This window comes from Astatotilapia calliptera, chromosome 8 (assembly GCF_900246225.1).
Source record: "Astatotilapia calliptera chromosome 8, fAstCal1.2, whole genome shotgun sequence".
NCBI classification, from domain to species: domain Eukaryota; kingdom Metazoa; phylum Chordata; class Actinopteri; order Cichliformes; family Cichlidae; genus Astatotilapia; species Astatotilapia calliptera.
Window position 1 is genome coordinate 24282601 of NC_039309.1, and position 26954 is coordinate 24309554.

A 26954-nucleotide genomic window follows, 5' to 3' on the forward strand; every position below is an offset into this window, starting at 1 on the left:
GGAGTCATCTCCATCTGGTTAAACAGAGGTCATGGTGGGGTCATTTAAAATGTTCACACTTAACATCATGAAGAAGTCTTCTTACTCCTTTCTTCTCTCTCCTTAATCGACTGTATCTGTCAGAGTGGTGCAGCGACCCAGGAGGCGCAGTCCTCAATAGTAAAGGGTGGTGCTTGATGCTGTTTGGTTAAACTTGGAGAAAACTGCTCAGTGTAATCAAAAGGAAAAAACAAACGCAAAAGCAATAGAGAGAAGAGAAAAGGGGGAAATGGGGGAGAGATCTTTTGCCTAATTACACCAGAGAAAGAGCTGCAAGTTGCTAGAATGCAGTTATAGAGGTTTATATGACATTTTCTAGTCTTCACCGCAGGTCACAACACAATTAGTAACGCTCGTCATGACTTACAGGTCTAATATGTTGGACTGTAACATGCAGACTGTGCGAGTCAGGGAAGGAGCCTCTATAGAAACACGACAGTCGTGTAGCCAAAAACATTAGCCAGCTAGAAACGGTTAAATCCTACTGCATGTTTCCTTTCACAGAAAAAACATGTTGGTCTCTGACTTTTAGTAACACTTCTGATGTACGTCAGCCAACAACAAAAGGCTGTGCTGTACCACTGGACCTGTTGTCAGCACATTAGATTCAAGACTTGAATATAAATCTATCTAAAACGCAAGTTGCATTCAATTTTCATTGCAAGAAAATCAGTAAACAGTTGGTGTTGTGTCTCAGACTATGACAACAGTGTAATCTGCAATAACCAACACTTATTAGCACAAGTTGTCTAGCAGTGTAAAATAGTAACATACTTTTGATTTATACCTTTTACTATCTGTAATTATGTAGCACTAGCTTCATGATTTAATGTTGGCTGGTAAAATGAGTTTCTGCACTCAGCTAAAATGAACTGTAAGAGAAACGCCTCTCTGAATTACGTAATTATTATATATATATATTATTGGAAAAGTTAGTCGATGCATCTGTCATACATGCCAACCCTCACGATTTTTCCGGGAGAATCCCGAATTTCAGTGCTCCTCCCGAAAATCTCCTGGAGCCAGCATTCTCCTGAATTTCTCCCGATTTTCCACCCGGACAACAAAATTGAAAAACCATATCCCAGAATTCATAGCTCGGCCCAGTTTCCAACAATGGCAGCAGCCACTTAGTTTTAATATTACTCTTATTACTCTTTGTGAGTCACAAAATACACTTTTAACACATTTTCAGGTGAGAATGTAGCCGTGTAAACTTCAAATATCTGAGCCGGCGAGAACAGCGAACCCCCAGCACATCGTTCTCAAACCCCCGCAGTCTTTGGCTACTCGGGTTAAACATGATATATAAGTCACTTAAATAACTTAAACATGTTGTTGTTTGGCCTTTTTCAGTGTTTTTTTGGTTCGTGAGTAAATCGGTTTGGCTGAGATTAAAGTTATTAGATTAGATTAAATAAAACGTTATTAATCCCTCGGGTGGGCTCCTCCGGGGTTTTCACACAGCTGAATAAACGTCAAACAGAAAACTGATTAAACAAAGTGTGAGACGGTCGAGAGTTTATGCCAGCGTCTGGTTATATTTTAGACAGCGAGGAGCAGGCGGCAGAGTTTCACTCCCCCGAGAGAGCTCGTGACGTAATTCTGAAGGCTAGACCGTCACAGTCGCTCACTTCTGGCCTATCCAGCTTTCAGAGGACCCGCCCACTTAGACTGCAAAGGCCGGGTCCTCAGGTGGATGCAGCCTCTGAATTTGGACACCCCCGCTGTTTCCGGCCAGCCAATAATAACAGTGTCATTTAACTTATTTTATCTGATAAATCAACATTGTAAAATTCAAGTTTTTTGTATATATATATATGTATATGTACCCCCCCCTCCAGAAGCCCTTTTGAATGTCTCCCTAATTCTGAGGTCTCAAGGTTGGCAAGTGTGGCATCTGTTGCTGTTGAAATTCTCCCTCGTCCATCTTCACGTGCACTCTGAGGATACACTGAATACCTTTCTGTGTCTTGTAGCTCCTGGACCTCTTCATGGTGTGGGACTGGTCAACGTACTTGGCAGACTATGGCCAGCCAACATCCAAATACCTGAGAGTAAATCCAGCCACTGCCCTGGCTCTGCTGGAAAAGTAAGTACATGGGCTGAGTACATCCTGCCGAGTGTTAAGGTGTTCCACCCAGTAGAAGACGTAACAGTGAAAATTCATATTTGAGCCCCCCCATAAGGGTGACACTTTCTGCAGCCAGCTTTAATCTAGACTCCTGTTTCGTCTGGAGCACAATTCCCATATTTCAGGGTTAAAGGTTAAAGCACATTCACCTAGCTTTCACTCTGTGGGTCACCCTGCAGGATGTATATAGGACGCTTCAGAGGGGATGCTGATTGCTGAAGATGCCAGCCAATAACCTGTGATGGGTTCAAAAAATCTAAATACATTTTGTCTCGTTCTATGTCTGTTACATGTTATTATATGTATGCTTTATAACTGAGAGTGTGTTCAATGTTAAAGAAAGGCTATTCAAGTCATTTATTTTGAAATTTTTCATGAGGAGTGCACTAATGTTTGGTACGATTGTTTTATGGTCATTTATGACTTTGAGATTTTAGCCATAAATAACTCTTGAACCTAACATAGGATTGGCTCGCTTTCCCAGCCTTGCCTGTGTTTTGCTTCTTACTCTTAATGTTCTTTGTTTCTTTTTCTGCTGCTGCTGCTCAGAGTCTACAGGGGGTACGTGCAGCTTCCTCACAGCTTCATTCTCTGTGTGTTTCAGATCATAGCAACCCCTGTGTGCGCGCGCGCGCGTGTGTGTGTCTGTGTGTGAGTGTGTGTCTGTGTGTGTGTGTCTGTGTGTGAGTGTGAGTGTCTGTGTGTGAGTGTGTGTCTGTGTGTGTGTCTGTGTGTGAGTGTCTGTGTGTGAGTGTGTGTCTGTGTGTGTGTCTGTGTGTGTGTGCGCGTCCATTCTTCAGCACATTCTCACCTGTGTTTTCGTTGTTTGACACAGAAAGCTGTAAATGTTCTTTGTTGAATCTTCACATCATGTCACATCTGAGATTTCACTGTTTATCTGAAGAACGTTTCTTAGTATCGTTTTATTACATTGTAACCATGAGCTACACTAACTGAACAGTGGCAATAATAATAATAATAATAGGAAAGATTTTGTGGTGAGTTTACTCATCATGGACATGATTAATCTTGATCATCATTAATCTTGAGCTGTTATGTTTTCAGCGTGCAGTGATTGTACAGCACACAGATTATATGATGATAAAGAACAGAACTGAATTTATTGTGGATTTTCTCTGATCCTAGTAAAACTACAGACCCTGCTCCCTCCCTGTGCAGTGGGGCAAGTCATAGATTTTGAGCAAATACAGGAAGCAGGAGTGTGTTTAACAGAAGCTGAGCTACATACTCTGGAGCTTTTAGTTCTACGTATGTAAATATCAGACTTTTAAAGCAAATTCAAAGTCAGCTGGGAGCCAGTGTAGAGAGAATAAAACTGGGGTTATGTGAGCTGGTTTACTAGAGTGAGGCTACCTGCAGCAGGTATCTCTGGTCTGTGTGAAAGATGTGATTTATATAAACCAGTATATAAGGCATTACAATAATCATGTAGTTTTCTCTAGCTCAGAGCGTATAGCTCTCTATATGCTGTTCCAAAAAGAAACAGGAACATAAGGACTTCATATGTGGGCCAAACCTCAGAGAGGAACCAGCTGTGAGGCCAAAATGATGAACGCTGATCTTTGCAGATGAGCAACAAGAAGCACTTCACTGATTCTTACATGTATTACAGGAGGGGCCATAATAGCCTGAGTCATTGGAGCCAGTTACTAATCCAGGATAAACAGTCAGGTGGACAGCCTGTTCAGAGACACATACAACTGAATGTCATAGGCACAGAATTAATAAGAAGGCTTAAAAACAATGAAACAATACTGACTAAAGTAAGGATGTAAAAGGAAAATAATAATGGAGCCGGGATCAAAGCTTGTGGAAATGCTTGTGAAAGATCCAAGACAGATGGCAAAATGAGGGGGATTTGATCTTACCCATTAAACAAAGTATTTAGTGTAACTGGAGAGAATGAGCTAAATGACTGAAGGCCATCTTCATAAGAGAGGGAGACGTCCAAATAAAAAATACATTCAAGTCAGAATCAGAGGCTGTCAAATCATGGTGAGACGGAGGAGAAACAATGCTGTTATTAAGGTCCAATAACACATTTATTTTAATGCATCGTATTTAAAGGTGGAATTCTTTAGAAGAAATCCTTTACGAGCAGGCAAACCTTTGGACAGTCGTTCTGCTTTTTAACAGGACATGTCGTAGTTAGTTCTGGTCCATTGTTCCCTCACCCACAGTCCTCTGTTCAAATACCATCACACAGTCAAGCATCTTCAATTCCCATTAAAGTTTTGTTGATGTGCTTTGATCCAAGTTCAGCTGTTTACTCCACACCAGACTCAAACGAGCTGAAATACAAATGTTCCAGAGCTAACGTAGCTCAACTGAGCCGTCTGCAGACAAAACCGTCTTTGTCTCCACTACATGAGGAAGTGTTTTTGTTTTTTCTCACTGAATCATTTGTTAGTGATCCTCTCCATGTGTCTCTGTGTGCAGGATGAAGGACACCAGTAAGAAGAACAACATCTTCTCCCAGTTCAGGAAGAATGACAGAGACAAACAGAAGCTGATAGAGACTGTAGTCAAGCAGCTGAGGAGTCTGGTCAATGGCATGTCCTCTTAAACCCACACACACACACACACCCACACCCACACACACACACACACACACACACACACACACACAGACTAAACGATGTAAACATGAATGGCATCACATGCACGCGTTGAACTGCCAACAGAAGGACTTTTTCACATATGTAAAAACAACACACCAAATGGCAAAGACACACTTGTGAACCACACGGGGAATTCGAGGGACAGATACACAGCTTACATGTACACACAAGTCACACACACACTTTACATGAAGGCAAAGCAATAGACAAACTGTTCAGAGTGTGCAGGACTCTGCAAACACACAAAGTCTCCTTAGCTGACTCAATACTCGACGATAAACGGCATACAGCAGTTCACTGACACAGGAACAAGCAGTAAAATGTTTGTAAAGTATTTTTAATGCAGACGATGAGACGAACTATGTTTTGTACTTTTGTGGGAGTGCAATGGTTGCTGCAGAGCGAGAGCGCTGGAAATGACAGGCACAACTATTGGGACGATGAGGTCAAAGGTCAGTAACACCAGTGAATGGCACCAATCACTATCTGATGCTTTGTCAGACACATTTATAAACCGAAGCCCTGTGCAGTAAGATTATCTGCTGGTTAACCTAGTCAGTGTAAACCAGCTGTTTGGAGTGTGGTCGTTAACGAGTAAATATGTCAGCCCATGCTAACCTGCTGAAGTCCTCTTCTTTCTTTTTGTTGTTGTGCATTGAGATGAGCCTATTTTAGCTGAAAACAGATTTCCACAGACACTCAGTCTGAGCTTAGACTCATGCAGCCCCTTCTGTTTAAAATGTAAAGAAAAGCAGAACTAAAGACAGATCAGATATTTAAACTGAACAAATGTCCCATTTTAAGAATAATAGCACGTTTTGAATTTGATGGCACATCTTTAAAACGAAAAGACGGACGTTTCCCACTGTGTGAAGCTGTGCTGCTGGAACAGCTGCAGTGTGTGCTTTAGTGTTGTCCTGCTGAAATATGCAGGTCTCTCCTGAAAAATACTCTAAAACCTGTATACACCTTCCTGCATTGATGGCCAGATGTGCCAGCTGCTGATTCCATAGGCATTAATGCGCCTCCACACCATCAGCGATGAAGGCTGAGTGCTGGTAACAAAGCAGACTCTTCCTCCCGTCTTTAGTCCAAACATGTCGTTTTGGCTGACCTCAGAACAGTTTCCCACTTTGCCTCAGTCCATTTTAAATGAGCGTTGGTCCAGAGAGGACAGCAGAGTGTCTGCATCGTGTTCACATGTGTGATCTGTGGATGGCAGAGCGAGCTGTGTTCCAGCTGAAACTCAGACTCACACCTGGAGGTGACAGGCAGTGCTGAGCTTCAGTGCTGAGCTTCAGCGCTGAGCTTCAGCCAGTGCTGAGCTTCAGTGCTGAGCTTCAGTGCTGAGCTTCAGTGCTGAGCTTCAGCGCTGAGCTTCAGCGCTGAGCTTCAGCGCTGAGCTTCAGTGCTGAGCTTCAGCGCTGAGCTTCAGTGCTGAGCTTCAGTGCTGAAGCTCAGCACTGAAGCTCAGCGCTAATAACAGCATCAAAAGATGCAGAGAAATCTGTGTGTGCAAGGCTGAAGCTCAGCACTGAAGCTCAGTGCTGAGCTTCAGTGCTGAGCTTCAGTGCTGAGCTTCAGTGCTGAGCTTCAGTGCTGAGCTTCAGTGCTGAGCTTCAGTGCTGAGCTTCAGTGCTGAGCTTCAGTGCTGAGCTTCAGCCAGTGCTGAGCTTCAGTGCTGAGCTTCAGTGCTGAGCTTCAGTGCTGAGCTTCAGCCTTGCACACACAGATTTCTCTGCATCTTTTGATGCTGTTATTACTCTGGATCAGACGTTCACAGTCTTTTGCAGCGCAGCACGTTATTCTGATCTGTTAATTGTACACGTAGTTTCTTGCAGATTGGTGATCCTCTTCACCTGGTCATGCTGCTGACCTGTTGCCAGGTAACCAAATCAGCTGTTCCTCTGTTGGATCTCTTACGTTTCAGCTTTTGTTGCCCTGTCTCACATTTTGCTGCTGCCATCAAATTTAAAATGAGCCACTAATGTTCTTGAAATAGTCAAATGTTGAAGTTTAAATATTTGATAAGTTTTCTGTGTTATATTGTGAATAAAGTACAAATGGTTGTATTCTGGTTTTATTTACATTTCAGACAATTGAAATGTGGGAATCCTACTGTGAACAGATCTGTAATAACGATGAAGATGATGCTTATCTTTTCGTGTGTTGCTTTGTGTTTCTGGTTAGATACTACGTCACAACAACAAAGGTGCAGCAGTTAGTGCTGTGTGCTCACAAAGAAAGGCTCACATCAGGCCCTGTGTGTGTGACGCTGGCATGTTCTCCCTGCTCATACTTTGTTAGAATGGAAAGACGACATGTTGGAGTCACAGTGAGAGTCTGAGGTTCAAGAGTCTGACTTTGTTAATGTCCACAATCCTTTCAGCACTGCTGCGCTGAGAAGTCCACATCACAGCTGGGCCGATGCCATCCACAGGTTTCACTTGGAACTGTAGACCTCGGGCCAAGCTTTGATTGATTCAAAGCAAGTTTGTGCTGATTTGAACTTCAGTTGGACTTTTCAGCTGAAATAGTCATTTATGTGAGGACACATTATGACCATCAGCTGTGCTGAACACACGGTCTGTGCTTTAGTCGTTACACCTGAGCAGTACTGCTAACGGTGTATCAACCACTTAAACATTCATAAATGAAAATCATAACTTTTCAGCCTCGTTCCACTCATCTGCGTAAAACTGCAGCCACACTCAAAGTAAGTGCAGCGACGCGGTGACCAGAGACCAGAAGGGACTACCAATGAGAGTGCAGGTTACCACTGATTTAAGCCACATTAGCTAACCAGAGTGGGGAGTGTATGCAAGCGACCAGCCATCAGCATCACAGCGATACATGACGAGCAAACCCTCCCCAGTGTGGCTTACAGCTGCACGTGTGCCTGCCGTGTACGGCCTGGTTCACTACCTTACTGACTTTGACCAACTGCAGAGGGGTTTGGTTGGGCTTGTGTCATGTTAGGGTGAGCAGCTGCTTAATGAATGAATGAAGTTCATTAAAAATGTAGTAAACTTTCCTGTAGTGAAAACGTCTCCCTGCTTCGTGTTTCCAACCTTTCTGCGTATGAATGTGTCATGTGACCCCGACAAAGACCAGATGAAGTTCATCGTCCCAATACGTCACCTGTTGTTGCTGTAGCGCTGGTTCTGTGACAGGAGAGAGAAGTGTGGATGATGATGTCTTCAGAGACTGATGTTCATGAGAAAAGGGATGTTTTATTGAACTTGGTGTTTGCTGTTGTTTGCTTCTTCTGCCTGACAACCCTGAGACAGTGACTGAACATGGAGGAGCTCGGTGTGTGCTTGCATGAGAGGACAGCAGAGGGACAAGCCTGTCCATGGAGTCTCTGCATATTTACATGATTTGACCTGTCTTACATGGATACATATGTTGCACAACATAAGACAAAGCTTGATACCAAATAATTTGATTCGTTACCACAAAAACAAGATCGATGCTGGTCAGGTCTTTGCAGCTTGTTGCACTGGATTGTATTACATTGTGCAGGTGTAAACATCTGGATTTGTTAAGGCCCTAATAAGGGTTGATGAAGATTTTAGGCTGAATGTGTGTGACACTGTAAGAAACAGCCCTGTGTATGCACATGATGCCACCATATAAGAGATTCACTACAGTCATAGCAAACTAACACCTGGTATTAATATGTGGCTTGTGTCTGCAATATGTTTAGCATAAATGAGTCCGACTGTTAGTGGATCAGCTGGATCACCTCTGAAGGTGTAACTGTAACGTGATTGTGAAGCCAGTGTTTTAAAACTGGCCACAATAAGCGAGGGGCAGATCTAAGAAACAGAAGGACGCTAACGGTTTGTTAGCCAACATCATCCTCCCGCCTGCCTCTGAAGGACGCCATATTTAACAGAACGAACACTTACACTAGTGACTGAAACTAATCAGGAAAGTTGGCTGGGGGTTATTTTCCCATAGACTTCTATACAAGTATTTCATCTCCTGCTGACCACAGAGGTTCTTTTTAGACCTGGAGGCTACATCCAGCCTCCAACTTTTACAAACTGAGGCACTGCACTACAGTAAACCAACTATGCACGTGTCCTTCAGGCTGATTCCAAGCAACCTAAAAAGTATGATGCCAGTAACTACTACTCTGTGGTGTTTGTAGCTGACCGCGTGCACGTCCACAAGGGAGCAAGACTGCACGAGGTCAACGACGTGGCTCATTCAATACAAAATCCACTCGACCCCCTTAATATCACTTGATTATTCTTTATGATTTCTTTAGCATATTCTAAAACCTCAAAAGCTCAGCATGATTTTTTCCCATAACCAGCTTTGCACATTAGAGTATATAGAAATAATATGTTAGATTTAATGTGACGTTTAAAATTGACTGTTTATCATGTTGAAGACGAGCCTGGTACCTGAGCGTGGGTGAAAAGGACAAATTCATACAACCTTTTGGCCTGTTAACGACCTGCAGAGCAGCTCTAATATCCAGGTTGCTGGTGCTCTACACCTCAGACAGTGAAGCAGGCCTGCCTGTGTCACATCAGCACATGTTAATACCAGGTGGCGATGGAGGCTACGTTTCCTCAGCACGTGGAGCTGGTGTCGCTGAAATTATGCCCCGGCATTACTGGGCCTGTCCGTGGTGCTGAGGCTGGTCAGGTGGACTCTTCTCATACAACCCACCCAAAATATCTGATTCACGCTCACATGGAAACGAGCTCCATGGGGGTCGCAATGTTGATTTAAAGTGCACATATTTAATCGCTCGGTGGCCGTTGCATTCTCTTCTTTTTGTTCCTCAGGGTGAAATCAAGCTTTAGAATCACTTAACACACAAGCACAGCAATAATGAATCTGTTCCTTTACAGCATCACAGGCAGGTTGACATTTTGTAACAAGACCGTTTCTATTCTGTTTGTGTTTGGGCTCTATTTCCTCCTCTGCAGGTGTTTTTGCACTGTAAATGAGTTGTTTTCCTTTTATGATTTATTATTTGCCTTTTTTAATGGTTACTTGTAAATGCCAATGTATATATTGGATATTTTGTAAAGAAAATCTTACAGCAGCCTGTCTGCTTTAGAGAGAATGTGAGGTCGACGGTGTCATATGAACCTCCATCAACAGCTAAAGTAAATATGTAATTAATAAGAGTTTGCATTTGTTCCTTTCCTGTTAAATGCAGCTGAGTGCAATATGAGGACCTGAGTGATTGAAGTCGGTACCTTCTCTTCACACAACTGCATGATTAAAATGTAAAGAGCTGGCTCCTGCTCCACCATACATCCCATATGAACTGTGTAAATAAGGTCCCACACATTTCTCTCTGGGTTTCATCACACCAGTCACACCATTGCTTCTGCTGGTTTGAAAGTAACTACAGCACCTGTGTCACAATATAAATAAAACCCAACTTCCATACAAACACAGCCTGTACTGGTCATAGCTGATGGAAACTGGAAACACAATCATTACACTCTTCATTTTGAAGCTGGCCCCACTTTGATTTTCATAGGAACAAGGATGCTGTACGCCCTGAACTCTGCTGACTTCCTTGATGAAAAAGTTGATCCCACCTAAGGAAAGATTGGCTGGTGGAGAACTCGTTGCTTTTTTAACAGAGAAGCTGTTGTTCCATGTCCTGATGTCCTTGAAGGATTCAAGGTCTGACCCCGGATTTTAAAGACGGGGACCACAGTGATCGGGTCGGGGCAGCAGAATGGGGAGCGTGACTCTTGAGTTATTGGCACTGACTGCTGGTTTACCACATCTAAGATTAAGGCCTAATGAATGTAGGTGATTTCGATTTAGTTTTAGCACAGACGAGTTTGTTTTCTCTTGTCACTTGCAGACGTAAAGAGAGGGTACGTCTGAATATCCAAAGGCATCCTTGCTTTGTCATTGTTCTCAGTAAGAAACGCAGACTGAGATGTTGTTTCCCTGAATTTGTTGTTTTTATTTTGTGTGCTGTAATAAAAGGTTATCCAACACTAATGGCTTCCTGTTGTTGAACATACTGTTTGATGCAAAACTCGGCAGGCAGGTTATATTTAAGACCGATACGTCCAATTGTCCAATAAGACGTGCGCGTCTGACTGGTCAATATTCACGTTGCTGTGATGGATAAAAGTCAGACTGAGCCATGGTAACATTATGGTAATGTGCTGCTTTAAGAGTAGACAGAAGGTGGCTCTTTTTCTGAAAGAAAAAGCTAATATTTGATGTCTATTTACAAGAAAGACTGGAACCAGTGTGTTGGACAGGCACTGGAAGCTGCACAGGAAGAGGTGGAGCTGTTATTTGCGTCCAGATGAAATGAAAAGCATTGTTTACCTGCACTTCCAGGTAACTGGGTTCTGATTGCTGGTTATTCTTGTGTACAAGATGTCAGTTCAGATACCCAGGGTACTGAAAGCTGTCCCAGCTGTGGACTACTTTGTCCTGTTCTGGGACTTAAGTGCTCACATGGGCAGTGACAGTGTGATGTAGAGGGGTGTGATTATGAAAATGCTGATGTAGTGTTTTTATGCAATTCATTCAAAAAAAAAACTGCTCTGTAGATGTGTAATGGTGCCTAATCCCAAACCAGCTTTACACAGTTTGAAAGAACCAAGCCTGAAAACCAAATTCCTCTCCTTGGGCAGGTGTGTGTGTTAGGCTCTGCCATCGTGCCGAGCAGGCCCTGATTATCAAACTCCACAAAGGGCCACTTTGTAAAAAATGGTGCTTGTGAGAGCAGAACGCTGCTTCACGTTCCTGGATACCTCTGTGATACCTGCACATATTTGGTGCAGTGCAAAGGTTGTCGACGGTAACAGAGCGGGAAATCAATCAGATTAGCTCGGACTAATAAACAAGTTTGTTCTGTTGGTAGCCGACCCTTTAAACTCACTGAGTGACACACAGGCAACCCTTTACAGGGAGGGTCTCTGTCATTTCACTCAGAGCCTCAGCGTGTCCCCGCACACACACACACACACACACACACTCACACACACACACACACACTCACACACACACACACACACACACACTCTCTCACACACACTCACACACTCTCTCACACACACTCACACACACACACACACACTCACACACTCTCTCACACACACTCACACACACACACACTCTCTCACACACACACACACTCACACACTCTCTCACACACACACACACACTCACACACACACACTCTCTCACACACACACACACACACACACTCACACACACTCTCTCACACACACACACACACTCACACACACACACACACACACACTGTGAGTCAGAAACAGAAAGTGAACTTTGCCCTGGGTCAGTGTGTCACCGCAGTGATCTTGGTTGCTGCAGATGCAATGAGGCAAGAGACATTTGGACAGCAGCAGCTCGCACTGGCAGGGCGGCCAGTGCGAGCTGCTGTATCTCTTGTTATTGTGCACGCTTCACCAGATACACACTTTGTATATTTTTGTGTATCTTTCAATGTACACCTGCTCAGACAAGCCAGTGTTTGTCACATCCAAGAGTAAAGAGTCAGCCAGTAAAAAGTCCTCACTGGGTTTTACACAGAGTTACTGGGAGAAGATGGGAGAGCTATTATATAAATAATTATTTCCAAACGACGACTGTTTCTTCTTATTGATTATGTGAAGAATTCATTTCGAGAGGCAAAGTCCTCTAACACACTTTAACATGTTTACTTTTAAAATTAATAGAATTAGTTTATATTACATATATATAGTATGTTAAGTATATAAGTTAGTCAATCTTCAGATTAAGCTGTGGGCAATGATGCCTGCAGATCATGTGTCCACTGGATTTGTAGCTACAAACTGCTGGTTAAGTGTGTCTGACATGGTAAATGCTACTGGCACTGAAATGACGTGTCCGTCACGTTTGTGTTGATGCTTTGTTAAATGTTTTCTTTTCCTATCATATTAATGTTTGAACTGTAAATAACTCGTCTCCCTTGATTATTTCTTCACTGCAGTTCACCTGCAGCTGTTTGCTATCATGCAGATTTCTGCAGTTAGGATCTTAATTGGTCCTTACATATATAATTATTGCTATCTCAAAATGCACTGACAGTGGTTTGTAGCAGAGACACGTGTGCTTTGCCCTAAACAAACACTACAGAGCATGCTCAGTGCCCACATTCTGCTTATCCTTGTATCTCTTCAAGTTTCAGTTGCAGCTACTGAGGCTTCGTAAAGTACACAGAGGGCTTGATGTGCTAATACGTGCTAAACCGTCACAGTCGTGGGAGACACAATGAACAGATCAAACAAACTTTAATGCCAGTTAACAAAAACACGTTTTTATTCTAGTTTTAAAAGACTTGAGGGAGCAGACCTGACTGTGAGGGATGTGGGGGCAAACATGGAGAGCGCACAGGCTCTCCTGAATCCACAGACCTGTTCATACATCAGGGTGTAAAAGGTCAGTGACAAAAGATTGAAGTTTTGTTGATGAACAAAATCCTGAAATCAATTCTGAAGGTCACAGATGAAACAGGTGTAATATGACCTTAAGTGCCTGTGAGGAGCCAAGCTGCGGCATTTCATACAAGCTTAAGACTGGACAAAGTAAACTGCAGAAGTCAGAGTGGGAAGAATGACCATCTCCAAATCTCTCACAGAAATATCACTCCGAAACCTTTGCCATGAGGCTTGACAGAAAAACCCTGTGATGGAATCAGAGAGGACAAATTCAGTTTGATCCTTTTTTTATTTCTGTTTAGCGATAACAGCATTTATGAGGACGAGCACACTGATCAATAATGAAGTAACAATGACAAATAAAAAATGTTACATGCACTGATTTAATATGTTTTAATATGTGTGTTGTACTTATTTCTTGTCAACTCTCTCATTATATACACAGTGTGTGTCTCTGTGTAGCACATGGGTCAATACATACATACGGCTACTGGTGGACGGAGCAGTCGCCTGAGACTGCATTGGTCTGAAGCCCCTCAGTGAGATCGTTGACAAGACTGGCTACAGATACCGACTATGGCGTGGAGCAGTTGTCAGCCACCTTCTGATCATGGATGACATCAAGCTGTATGCCAAGAGTGAACGAGACATCGATTCACTGATCCACACTACCAGGCTATACAGCAATGACATCGGGATGTCGTTCGGGCTGGAGAAGTGTAGTCGGATGGTAACAAAGAGAGGGAAGGTAGTCAGAACTGAGGGGATTGAACTACCAGAAGGCAACATTGCAGACATAGAGGACAGCTACAAGTACCTGGGGATCCCGCAGGCAAATGGGAACCATGAAGAGGCCGCTAGAAAAGCTGCAACCACCAAGTACCTGCAGAGGGTCAGGCAAGTCCTGAGGAGTCAGCTGAACGCTAAGAACAACCCAAGGAAGAGGAGGAACCATCATGGAAGGACAGGCCCCTTCACGGTATGTACCACTGGCAGATAGAGGAGGTGGCTGATATCCAGAGGTCCTATGTGAAGGTTGAAGGTAACAGTGGTAATCGGAGCACTCGGTGCAGTGACTCCTAAGCTAGCCGAGTGGCTCCAACAGATCCCAGGAACAACAAGTTATTTTTACATTCAGTACCACAGTAAACCAGACAGACAAAGGAGATGATGACACATATCCCTCCACTGACCCGGACACTGTTCAAACAGTCTGGCTTGTTGCTGCCGGAGTGAACGGTATCTTTGTAAAAGTGTTTTAGTGCAAGTGTCACCACATTTCCACCAACACGTACAGAGAACGACTGCAGCTAATAATAAGAAATGTTCATTCACCTACTCAAACAATGCATCCATGGCAGAGTCGGTGTCAGAAAGGTCAACATCCACAGTCATCGTGCTGCTGAGCTCTGGAACTGCAACAAAGACATGCTACATGGATTACTTTTATTCCTCTCCATCCTGTTTGCTTTTTGTTATTTGCTTGTGTTCAGCTTGGAGGAACCCATCTGTAAGCACATGCAGGGAAACTGCAGGACAGAACTGAAAACAAAGGTTGACACAATTCCTCAGGTTTATATTAATGACAATTAGAAATAAGGAAATAAAATAATCCCTTTCCACAAACTGAGTGCACATATTATGGCCACTGTTAATTCTGTGGGCAAAAGATGACAACTCATGAAAACGTTATTCTACAAAATACTAAAAGGGAAGCACTCCTGACTGCAATATGTGTCACATAAAGGTTAATGGGCTCCAGAGTCACACTTCCAGGCAGGAAAAACACGGTCCGAAGTCAGGCCCAGATGTACTGCAGCTCAGAGTACTCTCAGATCCACTGACAGCCTCAACAGGGAACAGCAGTCGTCTTCTAGACCCACCACCCTGTGTGGAGTCGGCAGCAATCACCCCAGCTTTGGCAGGTCAGCGCTGCCTTCCAGCTGCAGCATGCAGTAAGCTTCGGCCTGCACGGAGAAACGGGAATATGTGACAGCAGTGGCTGCCATGTGGAGTATAATCAGACTATAAGCATAATCAATTAAGCCAGCCGGACACAGCCACTGTGAAACACAAAATCACCTCAATAAGTGGGAGTTTCCTACAGCAAATATGGAAGTGAATTAGCATGCAAGTGCTACAAGTCTGCTGTGTTAGAGGACGTCTAATGAAGAACAGGACGAGGCCTCGAGAAGACCTCGTCCTGTCTCCTGTACTCTCTGACTTTAAGTCTCACATCCAAAGATGCAGAAACAATGATGTCAGGGGACAAACACTGAGTGAGCGCATACTGAATTAGTAGCTTGACACTCCCTATGACTTCCTCCTGCTGGGAATGCACCTCTGATTTGCACCTCAAACTAGAAATCCCAAGAGTCAAGCACGCCAGTGACCATTAGTGTGCGCCTCACTGAAGTAGTTTCAAACTGAATACAATATTTGTGCTCACACTCAGTGTTTTTGTGATACCCAGAGTGGCTGCTTCCAGCTCTGTCCTGCAGGTTTCCCATTAAAGATGCATTTACTACAAAGTCTGACATATAATAAAATGTTGTGGTTAACATGTCAGCAGAGTCATATATAATTTCCTCTGGATTAATAAAGTACTCTGATTCAGATTCAGAGCAATGTTAGCAAACCACTGGAGCCTTATTGATGGAGTCCACTGATTCAACATCCGTCTGTTCAAAGAAAGGTGTATTAGTGGGCCCACAGCCACAGGAGACAAGGACCAGAACCAGAGGCTCGGTAGCTTGTGCACTAACATCACAGGAAACAATGATATGATGCTGTTTTGTAAAGCAGTGCAGAAGATGCAGAAAACATTTGCAAGCATTTGTGCAAGGGTCCTTTGCCTGTTACTGCACCTCCAATTTAATAAATGCTATTTGCTTTAAATTTGGACAGGATGATGGAAATAGGTGCAGTGATTACGTGCAAACATAACACAAACACACAGTATGTAAAGAAACACATTGATCCTTCAGTACAGTCTGAACTCTCTGAGGCAGCATTCTTATTATTCCTGTAAGTATCTTCAAGAATCGCTCTCCAGCGCTTCTCAGTTGACTTACTGAGATATTAAACAAATGTAAAGCAGTGAAATGATTCCGTCATTATAACCCTAACCCCTTAACGGACAGTGAACTTGGTTGTGCTCCAGAGTTCACTGAGATGTCGAGGTCACAAGCAGGTCAGCCAATGTGAAATGTGGTGCTCGCTGATTGTGCACTCTCTTCTATAGGTGTGTGTGTGTGTGTGTGTGTGTGTGTGTGTGTGTGTGTGTGTGTGTGTGTGTGTGTGTGTGTGTGTGTGTGTGGCCATGTTCCGATCACCAGTTAAGCTAGCATGCATGACTTTGGACTGTGTGAGGAAACCCATGCAGGCACTGAGAGAACATACAAACTGCACACAAAAAGGCCAAGCCACATTAACACACATTAATAAACTTTGCACAAAACCTGAGGAAATGTATGTTTGGTTGGTTATTCCTCTGTTGTAACAGTGTTTTTGGCATTAAATCTGAGGCCACTGGAAAGTCTTAAATGCTGCCACATTTGCAAGGAACATGAATTTGTGGGTTGCGCCCGTGAAAAACTTACTGGCAGTTCAACAGTTTATTAATTGAGCTATCAGGGGTCTCAGTAGCTTGTGCTAAGTCTATTTGTGTTTTTGGGGGTTTATCATCTAAATATGATCTGCAACAGCACAAACAGCAAAGCCAAGAGGGACAACGTTTGGCTCTACGGACAAGACACAACGTCGAGACGTTTAAAAAAACGTGTTCTCTTTTCACCAAGCCAGACTCAGGTCTGAAAATCATATTCTACAGTTTAAAATAGACTTTCCTCATGAATTTGTCAACTCTTCAGTAGACTGACAAACTTGAAACATTTCTATAGTAGGTTTAATCATCAGTGTTGTAGACTAATTATTATTATTGTATTTTCACTGGTCCAGTTTGAAGAAAACCCTGCCTGTGCATGACCTGCAAGGTTTAAATGAACAAAAGCAAATGATGATATATCTGGACCTCAAAACCACGGCGCGTACGCTAATCGTCCTGTTCAGGTTTCAGAATGTGGAAGAAGCAAAGTGTGACTGTGATTACAATAAATGCATCAAGTGTTTATTTATTATTGTTACTTTTACTATTAATACTGTTTCTAAATATTTTTCTGGCAGAAATATTATCGATATTAATGTTTTTAGGGGACCAAGGGGTTTATCAGGGAAGCGTGAACATCTGAGTTAACTTCAATAATTACTTCCTCCAAACCTTCAACGTGTCTTTTAGACCCCATTCCTACAAAACTGCTCAAAGAAGTCCTGCCATTAATTAATTCTTCAATCTTAAATATGATCAACCTATCTCTAATGATCAGCTATGTACCACAGGCCTTCAAGCTGGCTGTAGTTAAACCTTTACTCAAAAAGCATCTCTAGACCCAGCAGTCTTAGCTAATTATAGGCCAATCTCCAACCTTCCTTTATATCAAACATCCTTGAAAGAGTAGTTGTCAAACAGCTAACAGATCATCTGCAGAGGCTTATTTGAAGAGTTTCAGTCAGGTTTCAGAGCTCAGCACAGCACAGAAACAGCTTTAGTGAAGGTTACAAATGATCTTCTTATGGCCTCTGACAGTGGACTCATCTCTGTGCTTGTCCTGCTAGACCTCAGTGCAGCGTTCGATACTGTCGACCATAATATCCTATTAGAGCGATTAGAACATGCTGTAGGTATTACAGGTACTGTGCTGCAGTGGTTTGTATCATATCTATCTAATAGACTCCAGTTTGTGCATGTAAATGGAGAGTCCTCTTCACACACTGAGGTTAATTATGGAGTTCCACAGGGTTCAGTGCTAGGACCAATTCTGTTTACATTATACATGCTTCCCTTAGGCAGCATCATTAGAAGACATAGCATACATTTACACTGCTATGCAGATGACACCCAGCTCTATCTGTCCATGGAGCCAGATAACACACAGACATAAAGACCTGGATGGCCGCTAACTTTCTGCTCCTTATTCAGATCAAACTGAGGTTATTGTACTCGGCCCTGAAAATCTTAGAAATATAAGATAAGATAGATAAGATAAGATAACTCTTTATTGTCATTGCACAGTCATACATAGTACAGTAGTACAATGAAATTGGAAAAACTGTCCTACGTGGTAGGACAAATATGGTATCTAACCAGATTCTTACTCTTTAAGCATGTGGTTACAGAGTAAGCATTTACTAAGCATTTAATGTTGTGATTCGGTGCTATATAAATAAAACTTTAAATTCAATTTAATTGAAAAAAGAGACAGTTCTTTAGCTGAATGTATGAAAAATGCCAAAGATATATGCATGTATAAAACTGCATTTTTGCACCAACAAGTTGAAAAACTATCAGTAAATAAAAACCTGCCACATCTCAGCCTGTTGTGCAGTGTGTCCTTAAAAACAACACAAATGGACGACAAAAGAAGAAAGCCTAAAATCCACCTACAGCAGAAGAACTACATTTAAAAGTTATATCCTTTAAGTCTTTACCTTACGATATAAAGCACCTTGAGGCAACTGTTGTTTGATTTGGTGCTATATAAACTGAATTGAACTGAAGCTTTGTATAAAGTTGTGTTGTGGCTAAAGCTGAAGTGTATAAGAACAGACTGTGATGGAAGGTGTTAGCCTGGGAGCTATGCATGCAGCACTACCTGACAGCAGCAGAGTCACTGTGTGGGCGTTTACATGGAGGAATCATTCTTTACACTTGAACTTCCCTTCACCTCCTGTCCCCTCTCCCCACCTCATAACACCTCAACAGCAGAATGCTGTTTCACACATTCACATTGTCGTGTGAAAAACTCACCATCCACAGCATGACCAGCTGGAAACCCATTCACCCTGAAAGTCCATCACAAAGCGCTCTCTCTCTCATACATGATAACTCTGGTTGTCAGAAGCATTCTGCAAATGATCAAACAATGACATGAAAATGTAACTTACTCTAAAAGCAGCTTTGCACAGTGCTTTTAAACAAAAAGCTGAGCAACACACTGGTGCCCAAGGTACATCACAATATGATATATGTCACAGTGTTTTACATTAGAGACTATTATCAGGGGAAATGTGACTTGGAGCCTGGAAACCAGCAGAGTGTGCCCAGTAACTCTGTCACCGAGCACAGAGTGCACATGACAGCTGAGAGGTGAGGCTTGGACTAGACTTCTCTGTGACAGCTGTGCACAGCACAGACAAATATTCTTCCATGAAATTTTTTTACAGATATAAAGATCCTACGTTTGCATCCAAAGTACTCCACTTGACCTGTTGAGGCTGTGTGCCTAATTCCATGTGACCCACCCTACTACACAGACACACAAAACAACATCTGGAAATGTTGTTTCAGGTATTTTCTTGTTCACTGTTCAGCTTTTTCCCAAAATAACAGGCTACTTCCAGGAAATCCAGCTATTTATACACTAATATTACCTCGTGTTTGTTTTAGTTTTTTATTAATTTGAACTGAATTTGAAATGTAGTCTTTAGTATTCATATTTTAGTATAACAATATATTTGATATTGTCTTGTTGATTTTGAGAAACTGTAATAAAGCATTCCTTTTTTTTATCCCAATGTAAAGGTCAAGGGTCCTGTTTGTCAAAAGAAACAAAGGTAGGGCCTGTTGTTGTCCCCACCTGCAGCTAAGGTGGTGTCACCTGGTTTGTACTAGTCACACTTCACTTGTAAAGAAATGTAGAACAAATCAGTTTTGCACCTTTATGAATCTGTAGACATGGGAAGAGAGACACTGATCCTGGTCTTACTGCACAACAAGGCTGAAAAAACAACCCAAGTATGTCTTTAATTGTATCCTAGAGATTTACCTGGTGCGCTACAGCCATGCAAAAGTTAAAGAAAAAGTCTTTTTTTTCTAGCAGGCCGTGACGGGAGATCCGATTATACGTCCTGGCTGTAATGGTGATAGCTGCCGCACCTTCCACAGGGGTGAACCTCAGGGCGCGCACAGTCAGCCAGAACAGAAAGATCCATCCGTGTAATGCTTCGCTGTAAAAACAGCAGCCAAGCTGTCTCTGTCAGGCTGAGCGCGCACACGCACGCTCGCACACACACACACCCCTTGTGAAGTTATGGCAGCTCGTAAAAACAAAGAGTCCAAACGCAGCGGCTCGGCTGACGAGGACGTTCTCTGCTCGGTGTTTACTCTGCGTGCAGCAGCGTAACCTGGGAATAACCCTGCGTGTGACCCGTGTTTGAACCCACTCAGAGAGATATCATTTTTATAACACGCACACGGCAGGACAGACTGACGGCAGGTTAAAGTCTTCTTCGAGATTAGAAAGCGGCTGAAAGAGAAGCCGCGCGTCACCGCGCAGCGCAGCTTCCACCTTCATCTCTGATAGTCACGTGCTGCCTTATTCACGTATTGATTTATAATTAAGGCAGGAGGGTAAGCCACAGCGGTCACAGGCTATGAAAGAAAAACAACTCGGACTTTTAACTATGAATGGCACCCACGGCACCCACGGGGAGAGGGATTAAGCGCCGCTTTTACATTTTCTGAAAATTGGAAAGGTCATTGCTCCTGAATACTCGGCGCATGATTACCGCTCCTACAAGCGGGGCTTAAGCCAAGGTAATGAGTGTGTAAAGTAGCTGCTTATTGCCAACAAAGGCGTCTTGGGACTTCCATTGTCTCGGTGGGAATCATCACCTTTTCTCAGTGAAATCCGCCGTGGATTGTGTGCGTGCAACAGGAGGTAGGGACTAAAGCCGTGGCCTCTGGAACAAATGGTGAGGCGAGTCGGCCAGCACAGGTCGGAGGCGGGGCCGAGCAACACCCACAATTAAAGATGAACTTTGCGTGAACTAATTTATCGGAGGGAGGAGAAGGTAATGGGCTGCCCACGGGCTTGCCAGCCTATAAAAACACACCGGAGTCCCAGACGCAGACTGAGCTCCACCTGAAGTCTTCACCGGGCCCACGAGACGCTGCAACATGGTCGTGAATGCACTGTTGACCACGTTCTTGTGCACCGTAGCGCTTCCCATTCTGCTATTCCTGTTGGCCGTGAAGCTGTGGGAGATTTACACGCTCCGATGCAGAGACCCGACTTGCCCTTTCCCGCTGCCCCCCGGGTCCATGGGCTTGCCTTTCATTGGAGAGACGCTGCAACTCCTCCTCCAGGTAAACGCTGCTTCTTGTCATCACGCGGAGGATGAAATATTATATTCAACTTAAGCGTGAAAGTTTGGGTTTCCCGGAGCTTATGGGAAGTGTAGAATTAAAATGAACCCACTGTCATAAATGTGTTCATGTATATTTAATGTATCGTGCGTGAGGGTAAAACCATCCACACGTGACAGTTTGTTTGCGTGGCCATATGTTCACAGAGGAAAACATTTCTTCGGATGAAGCGGGAGAAGTACGGTTACATCTACCGCACACACCTGTTCGGGAACCGCACGGTGCGCGTGACTGGCGCGGATAACGTCAAGCAGATCCTCCTGGGGGAGCACAGGCTGGTGTCCGCGCAGTGGCCCGCTTCTGTTCGCGCGATCCTGGGCACGGAGACGCTCTCCAACATGCACGGAGCTCAGCACAAGACTAAAAAAAAAGTAAGTTACTTTGACCTTTCCGTAGAGGGAGCACTGGCTACAGCGGGGGGGTTACATCAGGTTTGCGTCCAAACTCTGAACAAATGCGTCTCCTCTCTACAAAAACCGGGAAACTCGAGCTCGGTCACTTCGGTTCTGTTCAGGTTTGTGACATGGCACCAGTTTGCACCAGTTACCTCCAGGTGCTGAAGCTCAATATCATCATGCCATCTGTCACACTATACCTCCAGATTTGACAGCTACTGCTGCAGTGTCATTGTAGTGAGTTTTGTTGTTGTTTTGTTTTTTAAAGAAACTTTCTGTCATTTTATGAAAGCAGAGACTTGATGTCTCCTGACACAATGTAGTTTGTCTTTCTAATACCAGGGTCATTCCATACAAACACATTCTCAGAACATTTTCTGTCTCTAATTTGTTTTAGAATCGAATCGAAAATCGTTTAGAATTTAGACTTTGGTTTTTTGCAATCTTAGCTTCATATCAAATCCTCCAGAGAATGCTCCATCCACCTACTTCCTGCATGTTTCTGTTTGTTTTTGAAATCTGTGGCAGTGTTTGAACATGAATATCTTAAACTGTAAACATAAAAGCCCCAGATTCTCAAAAGAGTGAATCAGGATCCGTATTTTGGGACAGCTGTATCAAAACGTTTTTGCTAGTTGGTGTCCTGTAAAGTCCCAGATTTGAGCACATACTAATAAAGAGAGAATCCAAAAGACACCCAGTGATGGTCTCTGAAAGGTCTATAGTTGTAGTTCACAATAATGCTTACTTTTTCAAATGTGAGGGGGAAATGCAATTTTCATTTAACATTGATTCTGTTTAAGCAAATATGCCAAGAAATAAAATAAAAATGTCCATAGATGGTTTATAGCAGTCTCTGAATATAGCTGAAACCCGTTGAATCGCACGTGCGACCCACATTTCGGCACGCACTGTGCCTCGGAGGAGTCAGATGTGCTGAGGCATTAAAGCTGCAACAAGCAGTGATGTAAAACATGCAAATAATTATAGTAAAACTAAAGAGTAACGAGAAGTAAAAGCCAGCTGAGCCGGGATCAGGTGAAGGCGTGCTGAATGTCACAAGAACTGTAATAAAGCAAAATGCTGGAAACTGGTCGGCAGGCTGTTGGACCCCAAATGTTTTTGCTTTATTCAGCGAGGTGTGGTCGAGGTTTTTTTGACCATAGCATTTTTAGACCAATTGGATTTTGTCGAGCAGAAGGCCCACACGGAGTTGTGCACCCCACACCACCCACCCTGCTCTTGAAACCCAGCTTGAATGTTTCTGTTTTGATAAAGCTTAAAATCAGGACTCTAGCAGGTGATGCTGAACCAGCTTAGTTATGCTGCTATAGACTCATTCCTCTTTCATGTTCTGCACGTCTTTGTCCTCAGTCTCGCTGTGGTCTCTCCTCTTTGCTCTAGTCTTTCCCCCTCACCCCCCATTTGGTCGCAGGTCGTTCTACGTAGCTGCTTCTGTGAGCCTGGATCTGTTGGCGATCTCTTCCTGTTAAAAGATTTCTTTGCACATCTGCCAGGAGCTTGGCAGGGGGAATAATGTGACAGTCTTTCACAATATAAAGTGCATTGAGCTGGAACCATATCTAAACATTAAAAGTCGGACTTGAGCTGCTTTGCATTTGTCTGCATAATTATTCTGAAACTGGTTCCAGATGCAAATCGTCTTTTTCAAGTTTTGCTAACACACTGACCTGGAATCAGTGTAAATGAAGTGATGTCAGCTGCTGATTTGTCGAGCTGTAATGTTATTTCTGGCATATTGCCTAACTAAAAACATTTAAGGACAGAATACTTGTCTTTGACACCGGCACTGAGGTGAAATGGTCTCACTAAGTCTGCTCTTCCATCATCACTCCTGTGCCCCCTCAGGCTATCCTGCGTGCCTTTTCCAGGGAGGCTTTAGAGCTCTATATCCCCGTTATCCAGGAGGAAGTTCAGGCTGCAGTGCAGGAATGGCTGGCAAGTGACTCCTGCGTGTTGGTCTACCCAGAGATGAAGCGGCTGATGTTCCGCATTGCCATGAGGGTCCTGCTGGGCTTTGAGCCGGAGCAGATTCAAACCAATGAGCACGAGCTGGTGGAGGCTTTCGAGGAAATGATCAAGAACCTGTTCTCTTTGCCCATTGATGTGCCTTTCAGTGGACTGTACAGGGTAAGAAGCATGAAATGCCAATATTTTAAAATTGTACAGTTAGTCCAAATAATAGCAAAACTTTACGGACAAGATGAAATCGTTTAGGTCTTCTCTCGCCTACCCTCATCTGATGTTTTCCCCTCTATTCCCACCTTTCCTGCTTCTTCTCCTGCAGGGTCTGAAAGCAAGGAACTTCATCCACTCTAAGATTGAGGAGAACATCAAGAAGAAGGTGCAGGAGTCAGACCAGGAGTGGAAACCCAGAGACGCCCTGCAGCAGCTCATAGACAGCAGCAACAAGAACAAAGAGCCCATCAGCATGCAGGTAATAAGGAGGTCACCTGCTGCAACGCACGTCTGCAAAACCGATTTCTGTCCATATGAGCCACTGTAAGTGTATTTCTGTTTGCAGGCCATCAAGCAGTCTGCCACAGAGCTGTTGTTTGGGGGGCATGAAACCACAGCCAGCACAGCCACCTCTCTGGTCATGTTCCTGGGTCTAAACCCCAAAGTAGTGCATAAACTGAGACAGGAGCTCGAGGACAAGGTAAAGCTTGTTTACAGGGACTGTTTTTAGCTTATTTTGTAAAAACAAGGTCTGGACTTTCATACCCATCTATCACCTGGTGCTGAGCTTTGTCACGAAATCGATCAATGTAGAGCAGTGTCAAACCACGGAGGCCCCAGAAAAGTGCAATCAAACGATGAGTTTATTAACAGCCCGGAGAAAACATCAACATATGTCTTCTGACCCAAATACATGTTGTGGACACTTATAAAGCAGTGGGGTACACGCCCCCCATGGCGTCAATGACAGATTAAAATAGGTTCCAGGCATTAGTCACAGTTAGTCGTACATCTTTAATGGCTATAAGCAGACATAGAACTTCTCATTTTGATAACACCTTCCATACAAGTAATAATCTTAAGCCCTCAGAGCATCTGAGGGCTGGTTATCGCCTCCAGTCATCTGTTACCAAGTAGAATAAAATGCAACAGGTTTGCAACAAGAAGCTGGAAACATTTGGGCCTCTGCTCAGGCCTATTCCTAGATTATATGTATTGTAAGCATGCATTGCAGTTATCCTTCTATGTTCTAGTTTCCCTCAGCATGGATCACCTGGACAGTCATGCCAGTGAAGCTTAAAACCCTTAATGAACTGAACATCAACTCAAAATAAGCACAGATATGCAATGTGTATAAAATACTTCTGACCGTACTTGTAATAAAAGTTAACATAATGGAAGGATCCTCAAATGGACATCTTCAATAAACAGCTGTAATGCAGTATCAATACTGTGAGAAATATTATTAGATGAAATAATGCTGTAAAGAATGTTATTAATGCAATTACAATGATGCAGATTATATGGCAGCTTTGACTTGTTGTGTAATAACAGTCCCGAGTCTTTGCTGTCCAGTCTGATGCTTTAGATTTCCCAAGACTTGTATTTCTGGTTAAATTAAACTATAATAAAGTTACTTCAATAATTTTGCACATCACAGAACTACTGTGGAGCTCCATCCATACTGAAGCTTCTGAAGAACCTCAAGTGGCCATCAGTGGTTAGCACTGCTGCCTCACAGCATCGAGGCTTCTGGTTTGAACCCCACTTGGAGACTTCTTCTGTGGAGTTCTTCCTGTGGCTGTGTGGGTTCCTTTGTTGTGCGCATTGACTAAGCTTAGAAAACTGAGGGAAAACAAAGACGGGCAGCTGACTTTGCAGCTTCACAGAACAGTTGGATATCGCTTTCTGTGTTCAGGCGGCGCAGGGCATGGACCTACAGAGCCTGAACATCGAGTCCTTGGAGCAGCTGAAATACACAGGCTGTGTCATCAAAGAGACGCTGAGGATCAACCCTCCTGTGCCTGGAGGCTTCAGAGTGGCCCTCAAGACCTTTGAGCTCAATGTAAGCTGGCAACAATTTCATAAGTAACATGAACACGGAGGCTTTTAGACTCATGACAGAAGCGGCTCACTAATGATTTCCACTTGCCTCCTCAGGGTTACCAGATTCCCAAAGGCTGGAACGTCGTCTACAGTATCTGCGACACTCATGATGTGGCAGAGATCTTCCCCGACAAAGAAGACTTCCAGCCAGAGCGCTTCATGTCCGATCCGTGTGCGGACTCCTCCAGGTTTCAGTACATCCCCTTTGGTGGTGGCTCCAGGATGTGCATTGGGAAGGAATTTGCCAAGGTTCTGCTGAAGGTGTTCCTGGTGGAGGTGGTAACAAAGTGTCACTGGACTCTTTTAAACGGGCCTCCAACCATGAAAACAGGACCTACTGTCTATCCCGAAGACAATCTGCCAACCAAGTTCACCAGCTATGTACAAAATTAAACCGAATAAACATCTCAGATTTATTTTTATTTTCCCCAAAAGTCATAAAAGATTTGTTTGCAGACTCACTCACATGAACAGGAGGATGTTCCTTTTAGCTTGGTGTCAGTGTTTAAGCATTAACTGTACATAGTGTAGATTACACAAGAGCAAATTTTATATTCTACTATTTATACTTTGGATTTGTGTTTATTCTTGAGCTGAGCAAAATGAATGAGAGGCACTCTGGACCTGTGAGCTGTGTCTACAGGACTGTACATATTTAATGTGTCTGTTAATATAAATATGCCTTTCTATTGGACCTCAGCTGATGTTTGGGTTTTATTTAATAAAACAAATTTGCAGAAGTGTTTGTTTTTCGTCTTTCACTGAACCAAAAATGATCGCACATGTCTGGTTAGATGCTGTTGAGTGTCTGTGCACCAGTAAGCTCACTATGCTACATGGGCTTTGTAATGTCCATGATGCTGGTTGTAACTCTGGTTTCGAGTTATTATATAACAGGTTCAGCCTCCTCCATGAGTGCATAATGAGGCAGAAAATAAATCTATGGAAGCACAA

General features: G+C 43.4%; 2 protein-coding genes across 7 annotated transcripts in view; both read left to right on the plus strand.

The window, feature by feature from the left end:
- The window catches only part of exoc6 (exocyst complex component 6), a 61680-nt gene extending 55391 nt beyond the window's left edge, over positions 1-6289 (plus strand). For 2 of the 6 annotated variants that reach the window (XM_026177535.1, XM_026177538.1), the window contains 3 exons: positions 2019-2131; positions 2723-2734; positions 4634-6289. In XM_026177535.1, coding sequence (XP_026033320.1) covers positions 2019-2131; positions 2723-2734; positions 4634-4760 — 252 coding nt within the window. In that variant the 3' untranslated portion in view covers positions 4761-6289. The remainder of the gene's footprint in view (positions 1-2018; positions 2132-2722; positions 2735-4633) is intronic. The other 4 variants (XM_026177534.1, XM_026177537.1, XM_026177536.1 and 1 more) reach the window with 4 other exon arrangements.
- A 14648-nt stretch (positions 6290-20937) lies between these two features.
- Positions 20938-26740, plus strand: cyp26a1 (cytochrome P450, family 26, subfamily A, polypeptide 1). Its single transcript, XM_026177541.1, has 7 exons — positions 20938-21459; positions 21666-21890; positions 23784-24065; positions 24223-24372; positions 24460-24594; positions 25813-25959; positions 26055-26740. Exons 1-7 carry the CDS (start codon positions 21271-21273, stop codon positions 26391-26393), a joined length of 1467 nt encoding a protein of 488 aa, XP_026033326.1. The 5' UTR covers positions 20938-21270; the 3' UTR covers positions 26394-26740.
- The last annotated feature ends 214 nt before the right edge of the window (positions 26741-26954 follow it).